This window comes from Apodemus sylvaticus, chromosome 23 (genome assembly GCF_947179515.1).
Source record: "Apodemus sylvaticus chromosome 23, mApoSyl1.1, whole genome shotgun sequence".
NCBI classification, from domain to species: domain Eukaryota; kingdom Metazoa; phylum Chordata; class Mammalia; order Rodentia; family Muridae; genus Apodemus; species Apodemus sylvaticus.
This window is the reverse complement of record NC_067494.1, coordinates 34,368,804-34,381,436: the sequence shown is the minus strand read 5'-3', so window position 1 is coordinate 34,381,436 and position 12,633 is coordinate 34,368,804. Positions and strand designations below refer to the sequence as shown.

General features: G+C 47.0%; 1 protein-coding gene across 1 annotated transcript in view; it reads right to left on the bottom strand.

Annotated features, from left to right (window-relative positions):
* Akap12 (A-kinase anchoring protein 12) overlaps positions 1–12,190 on the bottom strand; it is a 61,587-nt gene extending 49,397 nt beyond the window's left edge. Inside the window, exon 1 of the mRNA XM_052169570.1 lies at positions 11,851–12,190. Within this exon, the coding sequence (XP_052025530.1) occupies positions 11,851–12,006 (156 nt within the window). The 5' untranslated portion in view covers positions 12,007–12,190. The remainder of the gene's footprint in view (positions 1–11,850) is intronic.
* Between the last annotated feature and the right edge of the window lie 443 nt (positions 12,191–12,633).

The following is a 12,633-nucleotide window of genomic DNA, read 5'->3' as shown; positions in this document are numbered from 1 at the left end:
ACAGTGCTGGGTACAGCAGCCCTAAGTAAGTTCTGAGGTCAGGTTCTCCTTCCCCCCAGGCTCTGAAACCTCCCGGCAGCTCATTTTCCCAATTATAAATCAAGACCTAATACACTTTTCTGTTTTTAGACTGTCTGGAATTCAAACGAATAGTATCTGGGACATTCTCTATGTCATAAAAGCCCACACCGGAGACCCCTTACGTCCTGGCCCGGTTGTTCAAATGAAGACATATGCTCTAGGCGTGTCTTTTCTAGCTCTTCTATCATACTGAGGCCATCGTTTCTGAATTGTCCCCTTGTGTTGACAAAGCAGCATTAGCAAAATAAAGTCTGACATATTTAAGATGTTACTGTCAAATATTCTGCCAGGACAATGAGGAATCTAGTGTGCCTTTAGATTTTCCAGAGTTGGGAGAAATGTTTTCTTTGGTGAAGTTGTCCCAGCATTTGGTGACAATGTAATCTGCACAACTGTCTGGCTCTGATAGTACTGGCTACCCTAGCACTGGGGAGACAGAGGCAGGAGGATTAAAAGTTTGAGGCCAATCTGGGCAAGAATTTCTTTAAAAGAATAATGAGGCAGGGGCTGAAAAGATGGCAACGGTGAAGTCTTGCTTTCTGTCACGGTGAAGTTGTGCGCTCTTGCTGAGCGAAGACCGAGTGCGATTTCCCAGCACCCACAGGGCAGCTCAAAACTGTCGACGACTGCAGTTCCAGGGGATTCAACATTCCCTTCATCTCTGCAGTCACCGGGCATGCACAGATTTACATATACGTACATACCCCCAAGCAAAACACTCATACAAATAAAATAAATCTAAAAAGCCTCCTAGTTAATAAAATGTCAATACAGGGGACTGGAAAGATTCTGGTTAAGAACTCTTCCAGGACCCATGTTCGGTTCTCAGCACACACTTCAGGTAATTCTCATATCTCCAGCTCTAGGGCATCTGACTGCTGACTTCTACAGGCTTTCATACATGACACACACACACACACACACACACACGCACACACACAGAGTAATGTGACTCAATGGGCAGTGACACTTGACACTAAGCGAGCCAAGAATAAAATTTAAAATACAAAAAAGCAATTTAAAAATATAGTGAAATGGTGAAGCCCTCGGTTATGGTGCAATTCTTAAAATAAGAGACGCACATTTCTCTTCCGTGAAGAAAACTAACCTTCAGGCAATCAGAAAGGGCCGGCCTCGACAAGCACTAGCAGACCTTTCAAAGACAATAAACGGACTGCTTATTAGGTTTCAGGGGATTATGGGGCTGCTGACCAAAAGCTCTCTCCAACCACATGAAACTGAGAAGAATGTGCAGGAGACTCCAGTCTCCAGGGAGATCTGGGAAGTCCTTATCTCAGGTCGCTGAGATAAAACAGTCACTCGGAGCGTGGCGACACCCCCCCACACACACACACACACACACTCAGGAGAGTCCAGAAGACGCCTCCAATTCTAGCTTTCTATGCAGTCAGGTTATTTCCTTCCCCTCTGGTACAGGGTACAGCGGACGAAACCGGAAGCAACAGAAACCTCCTTAGTGATGGCTTTTATGTGAAGAGTTCAGAAGACAGGATACGTACAACCCCATCGTGGCACACAAACATCCAGGTCCCACTGTCCTCACCCTGGACACACCTCCCACTTCAGAGCTCTGACTTCTGGGATCTTACTTAAGAGACAGTTGCGGCACTGTCAGTCATCGCCCAAACGACCACCAGAATACAAGCGTATGCAAATCACCACTTAGTTGGTTAAACACTTGATTGGCATGGGGAAAAAGAGGAATATTTAATCTCAGTATGAAATTCTGATTTTCAGGGAGCTGTAGAAGTAGCTCAGCTACCTGTGAATTTTTTCAGAGGACTGGTCTAGTCCCAGACCCTAGTTGGGTTGGATGGCCCGAAACCACTTAGAACTCCAGGCCCGAAGGAGCTGCTCTCCTTTTGGTACCCACACATGTTGGTACACACACCACCACCACCAGCAGTACCACCACCACCACCACCACCACCACCACCACCACCACCACCCAATTAAAAATAAATCTTTTTTTTTTTAAAGTGAAAATTCAGGCTGGAGAGATGGCTCAGAGGTTAAGAGCACTGGTTGCTCTTCCAGAGGTCCTGAGTTCAACTCCCAGCAACCACATTGGTGGCTCACAACCATCCTTAATGAGATCTGACGCCCTTCTTCTAGGGGTGTCTGAAGACAGCTATAGCGTACTTACATATAATAAATAAATAAATAAATAAATAAATTTTAAAAAGTGAAAATTCTTTTAAAAAAAAGTTAAAATTCTGATTTTAATAGCAGAGAGATACTTCTCAGCTGCTTTTGACAAGTGTCACATTTATTATCTGAGGAAGGATCTGGGATGCTATCTCCCTAGAACACAAGCTGTGGTCAGTCAGGGCCACTTGACGAAGCTGCTGTCTCTGGCAACTCTCTAGGGATGTTCTATCTTCTTGTTGTTGTAGTATTGGGTAAAATTCATAAAAATTTCTTAAAAATAACATGAGGAGGAAGACTTCAGCTTTAGCTTTATCATGAGAATAGGAAAGAAGTGCTTCAGGACAGCCATTGAATTGACCAGTTTGCTCTTAGTGGGCACAATTCACTTTCTCTTCGGCCAGACATTTCAAATATTCCAACTGTTGAGTGTCCTAGAAAATAATTAACATAATATTGTTCATGCAAACAGACCTCATGATGGACTCATTTAATTAGGAGCATTGTCTACAAATTAGACCTCTTAAGAAACCAGACCTTTTTTAAACCGGGCTCTAAAAACATCAGCACAGCGGAGGCAGCGGCACGCACAGTGGCACCCGCGGGAACGGCTCCGCGCTCCACGCACCTTGAAAACTGGAGCCCTCACAGAATTGAGCTTGTTTACTTAAATTTCAAAGGGCCCTTAATGTGCATTCTGAGGCTCTGTGGGGAAAAATCACAGTGGCATTTTCTGAGATGATCTGTCCAAAGAACCCCCTGTGCGTCACAGCTAGAAACACCATCCGTAACTGATAGAACTCAAATATGTGTTAACACACAGATCAGTCAAGTATCCCCCCACCCCCCCCCACACACACTTTAAATGATAGAAATGTTTTTAAAAATATTAAAACTTCTGGGTTCTCTGGGAAAGTATGCAAAAGAAAACACAAGAGTTCTAAATCTGGTTAGGTGGGAGATCAACCGTACTGACTCCAGGCAAAGGGAATTTATAAGATCTCTGCTTGAGACAACGGACATAAAAACTACTATCTACCAGCAACAGCAACCCACTGAGATGACGGTCCTTAGGCGTCTCTCTTGTAATGTTTGGAAAACCCATAACCTCAGTCAGCTTTGTACAGACGCTCATGGAACACAGCCGTAAAAAGGCGTGTGAATCGAAAATTACATCCCCGAGGCTTCTAGCATCTTCCTCAGTGTGGACGTTGTTAGGACACAGGCGATCCTGCCCGCTTGCTCTCAGGGTCCTAGCAGGACCTGGCGTAATTATCAGCCAAGTCCAAGGGCTCTAGGGGTGTGCTGAGGGTAAGAAGGACCCCACCCTAGATTCCCCTCTCTGCCCCTCTCTCTTTGCCTTCTCCTGTTTATCCCTCTCTCATATGTGTCTCTGTCATTCTGTCTGTCTGCTGGTCTGCCTGTCTATCTGCCTCTATCTCTTTTCATGCGAAGGCCTTTTTGCTCTTCCTCAAGTCCACATTCCTCTCCCCATGAAAATAAACCGCTTTTCAGCAATTAGAAACAATGAATTCACAAAGTTTTTAGGCAAATGGCTTGATCTGGAAAATATCATCCTAAGTGAGGTAACCCAGTCACAAAAGAACACACATGGAATGCAATCTCTGATAAGTGGATATTAATTAGCCCAGAAGCCCTGAATACCCAAGGCACAAATTGCATAACAAATGACTCCCATGAAGAAGTATGGAGAGGGTCCTGATCCTGGAAAGGATTGATCTAGCATTGGAGGGGAATATAAGGACAGAGAAAAAGGAGGGAGGTGATTGGAGAAGGGATGGAGAGAAGAAGGTTTATGGGACATATGGGGAGGGGGGGATCCGGGAAAGGGGAAATCATTTGGAATGTAAACAAAGAATATAGAAAATAAAAATATTAAAAAAAAGATTTATATGGAACTTAAAAAAAAAAAAAGAAAGAAAAGAAAAGAAACCTCTTACACCAGATCTGTTGCATGGCGGGATTTCTCAGGGGTACATCTTGGCATCGGCCCACCAAAGGTACCCCCTCGCCGCATTTTTATCCTATCAGACACTACACAAGACCTGTAAGTGTGAGGGGTAATCCTTGGTCCCTGTCCAACTGATGGGTACACAGCTTTGGTGTAATTATGTCCTAATCCAGCCATGAATTCTTCAGGTAGGCCCACTGCCCAGAGGAAGGAGAAAAGGCTGCCAGGTTTTGTCTCCCACTAGGACGGCGAGGAAGCAGCTCAAAGTTCTCCATCTTTATTGACTATTTGCATCCCCCGCTTACGGACCGCCTGTTTATCAGGGATCCGACTCCTCATCTCTGGATACATCCTGACTTGCTCGTAGCTTGATATCTAAGCGAGCCGAGGCTGAAGCAGGTGCCCACGTCGGGTGAAGGAAACTAGACAGTCCAACAGTTTAAGATTCTTATTCTTGGGCTGGAGAGATGGCTTAGCAGTTAAGAGCACTGACTGCTCTTCTGAAGGTCCTGAGTTCAAATCCCAGCAACCACATAGTGGCTCACCACCATCCCTATCGAGATCTGAGTCCCTCTTCTGGAGTGTCTGAAGACAGCTACAGTGTACTTATAGATAATAAATAAAACAAAATATTTATTCTCGTGTGAAGGGCAGGGAACAACTCAGTCTCGTCCACTCTCAGAAGCTCTGCAGAGGAGTGACCAGAGAGCAGACTGCCCGGGAGTCTCACATCTCCGAAACCTCTTGGTTTGGTACTGATTGTGAATTCTGGGGTTTCCTCCAGTCAGAGAGCACATACTGCAGACCTTGGGGTGGTTTGAATAACAATGGTCTCCATAGACTCATGTGTTTAAATATCTCGTCCCTAGTTGGTGGAACTGTTTAGGAAGGATTAGGAGGAGAGGCCTTGAGGAGGAGGTGGGCTATGGGGGATGGGCTTCAGGGTTCCAAAGACTTACACAAGGTTCGGCTCTCTCTCTCTCTCTCTCTCTCTCTCTCTCTCTCTGCCTGGTGTCTGTGGGTTATCAGCATGGAAGCTCTCAGCCACTGCTCCAGTGTCATGCCGGCCAGCCCGCCCGGGGCCGTGCTCTCTACTATGCCCGCCAGTGCTCCCTACTATGCTGGCCATCGGCTCACCCTCTGAAACTGTTAATCAATTGTCCAATCTTAAACGTTCGGGTTAGGAGAACTAAGAATTAGGTCCAAGGATGCCAACAGATGCAGGTGTTAACTCCTTTCTCCAAATGCCGAATGCCACAAACTCCAACCCCTCACATCCCAGAGGATGACCCACACAGAGCACACAGTCCGCAAGCTCTGTTCCTTGCACAGGTGTTCTGTTCCCCAAGCCCTGCATATATTTTGAAACTCACAGAAGACAAGGAAAACAGGCACTTTCAGCGTTGAAAACAAAGCCCCTTTGTTCGAGTTTGCTGTGTGGGTGGGAATAAAACCCAGGGCCTCCCACCTGTGGTTAAGAACAGTTTATCATCCTCAGCTGCCCCAGGCCTAACACAAAATCTACGGAAGTCTTCGTGTTGATTGTCCTAAAATTCAGAGTTGAAATTGTTTCAAATGGATTTCCTCCACCAGGCCCAAGGATGGGGACAAACTTGCTAAAGTTCCTGGCCACCAAGCTGGAACCAAATTGTTTATCTGACCTTTCAGATATCAAAAGATGAAGAGTTAGGTAAAGCAAAGCCAGCTCAGTGTGAGGGCACATGCCTGGAGTCATCCCCCAGGCAACAGGCTGAGGTAAGAGGGCTGCCTGTTTTGAGCCGGGGTTATATCGAGAGACCGACCCTGCCTAAAAACCAAACAAACAAATGAATAAAAGTTTGGGCAGTATAAGCGAGTTCCAGCTGCATTCATCTTTACAAGATGAGTAACTTTAGGTACTGGTTTCGTCTCTGGTTTCCTTAGCCATTTCTTTGCTATAAAGTCAACCTCAAGTCATGTCATGTCATCCAGACAAGTATTCCATTTTATAAAAGGGTCCTGATTCTAGAAGCAGAGAGAAGCCAATGAGAGCAGAGCACAGCCCGGCGTACCTGTAACCCCCACCTGTAACCCCATTGCTGGGAGCTGAGACAGGAGACTGGCTCTAGCCCAGGCAAGAGTGAGAACTGTGCTTCACACACACTCGGGAAGGCTGATTAAGCTCTTAAACTAAATAAATACAGTATGCATTTGTATATTTCAAAAGTGGATCTGCGCACGTCCAGAAGAGGACAAGTTCAAGACCAGCCTGGGCTACACAGTGAGTTCCAGGTTAGCCTGGAATATAGAGTAAGTCCCCCAAGCCTGAGCCTTCCCATTTTATAAGAGGTCCCGGATTCTGGAGACTCGGTCTTTCAACTACTGGAATAAAGACCTGGGGGGCAGGGTGCTGGGGACCTGGTGGTGTAGTCTCTCTCGTCCTAGCAGAGAAAAGGGGGCTGCTGGGTTTGGTCTCTGATGTAGGGAAAGAACAGCACCTCCTATCATAGGGACAGTCTACTGGCATACAGGTAACCAACCACACAGGCAAAACCGCCACTTTACTCAAAGAGTAGAGGAAGGATGAATCAGATGTTCAAGGACAGTATCCTCTATACAGTGAGTTTGGGGCCAGCCTGGATTACATGACACACATACACACACACACAAACACACACACACACAATCCATGTCATTAATAAAGATACTTTAAATTCTAGACCATTCGGGGCAAAGACAGATGACTTGGGCCTTAAAAGCCAGTCTTACTATTCTACTTCCATTTCTCAGACACAGTAGTAGCGTAGGGCAGTCAATTATAGAATAATGGCACCCCCAATATCTGTCTTAATACAGACACACCCTTTAAAATACCACTCAAGGAGCTAGAGATGGCTCTGTGACTAAGCACATATTGCTCTTGCAGAGGACCTGGGTTCAGTTCCCAACACCCATCTGGTGGCTCACTAGTCAGTGCCCAGGGACCAGATGTCCTCCTCTCACCTCTGGGGGCGCCAGATGTGACTGTGGTGTACATGTTCATAAATATGGGCAAACCGCTTGCTCATGGACATTACAATAATTATGTTAGCAACTCGTAACTCCGGCAGTCAAATGGAGCCACAGCCTGAAGGACTTGACAAGGGTCTCCAGCTCCTCACCTCCTGGGGACACTAGCCTCGCCCAGCTTGCACCAGCCCTGTTCTGTTTTCAGCCTTGCACTCACTGATGAGGAGAAAATACAGAAAGGTTAATTCAGGGCTACCAAGAAGGCACAGCATGAAGGTGCTTGTGGCCAAGCATGAAGACCTGAGTTCAAAGTTCGGGGCTCACATGGTAAGAGGAGACAACTCCTATTGCTTGTCCTCTGACCTCCATATGTATATGGCATGCATGCATGCACACACAGACACACACACACACACACACACACACAAATATGTAATCATTTATTTAAAAACAAACGGTTTTTAACTGAGAGATGGCTCAGCAGTTAAGAACGCTGACTGCTCCTCCAGAGGTCCTGAGTTCAATTCCCAGCACCCGTGTGGTGGCTCACAACCATCCGTAATGGGATCCGATGCCCTCTTCTGGCATTCAGGCACACATACAGGCAGGACACTGCACATATTAATTAATTAATTAATTAATTCACATTAATTAATTAATTCAGAGACATTCTGATCGCCCAACTCAGCCAGCAGGTTGGCTCCAGAAACCAAGATTTACCAGAGCAATGGACGTCTACTCATTGGTCACACATGGTCTGTCAGCAACTGAATGAAATTAAACCTGCAGCGACCAGAGATTACGGACACACAAGTGAGAAAAAGAGAAGCCGATTTTAACTGTCCCCAGGAGCAGCCAGTCTTAAACCAGGAACCGGGGAAATAACCAAGGAAGCGGATTCCCCTTAGAATTTGCATATGAAGACTGACTATAGGGCTTCTGGTTTTTTTACTAAAGTACAGCATAGATAAAACCAGAAGAGGGGCAAGGTTAAGCTTCTGTAATTAACGTTAGCCCTTGGGCTGAGGCTCCAGCTGGTTAGCTAGCTCCAGCAAGGCCCTGAATTCAACCCAAGGCAAGAGGAAGAGGAAGGGGAGAAAGAAAATAATTCCAGAGGCTGGAGAGATGGCTCCGTGGCTAAGAGCACTTCCTAGCAGAGGAGGAGGGATCCCAGCACCCACACCAGGGAGCTCACTTGTAGCTTCCACGAGCACCCACGTGCACGAATGCTCGAGTGTGTGCACACACAATTTTAATTAAAAAAAAAAAGTTATCCTCCAAGCAGAGTTCAACTGAAGAGTTGCCTTTGGGCAACTTAGAACTAACTGCTAACTAAAGTCACCAGAACAAGGGCTGGGGACTGAAGCCCAGCATCAGGTCCAAAGCTCTGGGTTCACTTTCTAGGTTCACCTTCTGGCATTCAAAAAATAAGTAAATAAAATGTGGACAGTAGTATAGAGATGCCACGGTGAAACCATTTTTAATATGTTGACCTAAAATTATATATATATGACAAAAATTAAACTGAATAGAATGGTGAATCCTAACTGTAATTTCAGTCTTGAAAAAAATTACCAAGAGTTCAAAGCCAGCCTGGGCTTCATAGTGAGTTCTAGGCCAACCTGGGTTAATGAGTTGATTCCTTGTCTTAAAAAACCAAAATAGCAAAAACCCCAATTCAACAGATTTACTAAATATGTAGCATCTGATATAAATATTTAACATTATATAAAAAAATAGATAATGGCCTTTAATGATCAATTCTATAAAAAGGAAAAAAAGTTCATTCTATCTAAAGAAGGGGAAACTATATACTATATACTACATACTATTTAGCAAACTTCCCCAAAATGTCTACAGATCCATCACGATTATTCATGATGTCATCCATAAGTAACTCTGTACATGTTTCATCTGAGCCAAAAAAAAAAAAAAAAAGTTCATGTAACCTAGAGTCAACTGACTTCAAAAATCACAGTCCTCCTGCCTCAGACTCCTGAATGCTGGGATTGCAAATGTGAGCCTATACACCCAGCCAGGCCTCTCTCTTTCTAAGAGCAAACTGGTCTTCAGATCTGATTTTCTTCCTAAATCATTTGCTCCGTCTACTAAGTACTAGAGAGACTGGTCTCAGTCACTATCTGGTACTTGAAACAAATCAAAATGAGGCTGGAGAAGCAGACAGCCGCACTCACCAATGAGAACCCAAGGGCCAGAATCATCACTTCGTCTGTCAGTCCCTCCGTCCCTCTCTGTCAGTTCTTGCCAAGTTCCCTATGCTTCACGCCAGGCACCTTGCCTCACACGGGGGCCGGGGGTGGGGGGACACTTTATCAGCAAACCAGGTAAGCCCCTTGCCTTGTGGAACATGTTAGTTAAAAAGCCCCTAAGTCCACAAAGGTGGGAACTGCTGGGAAGGGGACAAGGGGCTAAAGAGACAAGAGTGATGGAAGCCCTGTGCCTTGGAGGTCAGGGACTGAAGTACAAGATGGAAAAAAGCAAGGGAAGACAGTGGTGCTGAATCATTTTTAATTCGGAGATTCTATTGAAAAACTCTTAGGTCTTCAAACCTGGGTAACCCGTGGGCGGGAATGAAGTTATTCCAACCAGCACGTGCATGTGTATTGATCCATCTCCAAATTGATAACTGGGAAACGGGCCAACAAATTAATGGCGTCACTTAAGTCATCTCTTAAAAAGAGACTGCTTGGCTGTTTCAAGATGGCGGTTGATGTTGATGGGGAAGGGAGATGCAGGTTATGGAAGGCGTGGAAGGAGGAAAAGAAATAATTCACTGTAAACAGATAAGACTTGATGTCATATAAAAACCAATTAAAAAAAAAAAAGTCTCCTGACTGTAGAGTTTTAGCAATTATATCTTAAAATGATTATATTCCAGACTGGAGCTATATTGATGGAGATGGTCAGCAAAACAAGGTGAGGGCCGGTGAGATGGTTCTGTGGGGACAGGTGCTTGCTGTGCAAAGCCGGCAACATGAGTTCGAGCCCCACAACCCACATAAAGGCGGAAGTAAAGAACTAACCCCACAGAGCTGTCATCTGACCCCTGCACATGAGTGCCAAGCCACATTAGCCGCCTCCCCCGCCCCACCTGCCCAGCTCACCGAACCAAACAGGTATATTCCTCAAAGTACTAAGTTTTTAAAGAGTGTCACACAAGTGTTAAAAAGTAAACGAGGCATCCAAAAGAAGGTGTCTGTGTGGCAGAAGCCTCTCAGAAAACCTGTGCATCTGAGGCAGTGGGGAATTTGGATTTTACAAGTAGCGATGAGTTAAAAACTGGAGGCAGGAACTGTTAGAGCGAGGCCACCCAGCCTATATTATACTAGGCAACTGAAGAGGTCAAAGCCATCAGGTCCCACCTCGGTGAGATTTACCTGGATCTCAAGGTTTTATTCTCACACAAAGATGTTTACACTTCCTGACCCATTCCTAAAGGTCCTCGCTGCTATCACCAAACTCAGCAACTGGTTGATTTTTCATTTAAGTTGTTTAATTGTTCAACATGTTTCCATAAGCATATTGTGAATCCGACCGCCCGAGTGAAGTCTTGCTCACAAACACGTGCTGGAAATCTGTTAAAATGCCAGGTTTCCAGCCGGGCGTGGCCTCGAAGTCATTTGAGAGGCTGAGGCAGGAGGACTGCCACTAGTTAGACTAGCTAGTGAGTTCCAAGCCAGCCTGGGCTACAAAGTGAGACCCTGTCTTAAAACAAGTAAGCAAATTAATTAATTAACAATCCCGAACAATAACAAAAGGAACGAAGTAAAATACAGAAGTAAAATACAATAACGAGAGCAAAACACAAAGGTGGAGGCTGTGGTGGGCAGGATCAAATATCCCAGCCTTAAACCAAGCATCCCTGTAAAATGCAGCATTTCTAGAGCTTTACAGTGGACTCGGCAGAAAGAGTGCAAGGAATGCTCGCTTAAGCCTTTGCCTACATCCGTGCAGAACTTCTAACTCCAATGTTTGTTTATCCAACTGAGTCCACAGGCAGTAAACTGTGAGAAAGGGAGACAGGGCTACAGGAGCTTTGCCTATCCCTCCATTGGTGCTTCTGCACCGGTTCTCTCTGTCTGGAGGAGAGCTACACGCCTGGCTCTCTGCATCAGCTAGGCGGTGTCCCAGGCACTGCCGCAGGACTCTGGGTACCAAACCTGGTGGCCCGGGTGGAAGCTGGTATCAAGGCCAACACTGGGCGGGGAACCTGGGACCTAGCGTTGCCCTGCTCCAAAGCAGGTCCAGACTTTCCCTCTCTGGGACCTGGGATCTAGGGGTGTGCAAAGTGGCTTAAGATGCCTGGCCGCGGTCAATTCTTACGGATGCCCCACCGGCCATCCCTCCAGGCTGCCAGCCCACCGGAAGAGAGAAGAAAGACTGGAGAACCGGCGGGCAGGGGCAGATTTGATGGCTGCGGAAAGGCTGGCTAGGTCGCCGCCCTTAGAGACCCTCCACAAAGATGCCAGCCCCGCCCCAGTGCAAAAGACCCCAGAGACGGCAAAGGGCTGCGCTCGAGTTCTCAGATGGGCTGCACCGGCGGGAAGTTGTGGCAGGCGGAAACCGCCAGGACGCCCCATCTCCATCCCGCCCCACCCGGGCAGGTGGCCGCGGCTTACCTTGGTGGCGGCGTCCGCGTCCGCGTCCGTGAGGTCTCCTGCTGCTCCCGACGCTTCCGCTGCGGGCTCATGGCCACTGAGCTCCAGCTCGCTCGGCGTGTCGCTCCCCGCCGGCTGCTCGGGGCTCCGCTGCTCGGTGGAACTGCCTGCGCCCATGGCTCAGTGGCTCTCCTACTCCCGCCGGCTAGCCGCCTTCCTGGGACCGCGGAGACGCAGAGGGGCGAGGAGATGTGCGCCCAGGACCACAGGGACTAAGGGTGAGGAGCGCCGGCTCTCTGCGATCCTGCTGAGAACGCACCCGGACTGAGAATGAAGGGGACGCGCTCGTGGCAAACTCCTTAAAAGAAAAAAAAAAAAAGCCACCTCGTAGCCTCCTCCCCCCTCCTTGTTTTTCCCTCCCTTCATCACATGAGCACAGCCCAGACACGCCTTGCAGCATCTCCCCCTAGGCTGCTAGGACCTGAGGCTCTGCCACCCGGCTCCCAGTAGCCCATCCCGCCCCCAGGGCTTCTCAGGTCGCTAAAGGGGGGACAAGAGGTTTGGGGTCTGTCCCAGGGCTGCAGAAGGTTCAGGAGCAGCAAAAAAAGGGGGGTGGGCTGGGGGCAAAAGCTTTGTTTTTTAATTTAATGATTGATAACCCAACGTTGGATCTTCTGCAGCCCGAGGATTTGCATTTGACCAGGTGCGAACCCAAATCTCCATTCGCTTTTCTTCAGGTTGTGTCTGACTTTAAGCATTTGTTCTAGCTTTCTCTCTCTTTCTCTCGTTCAGCAGGAGAAAGGA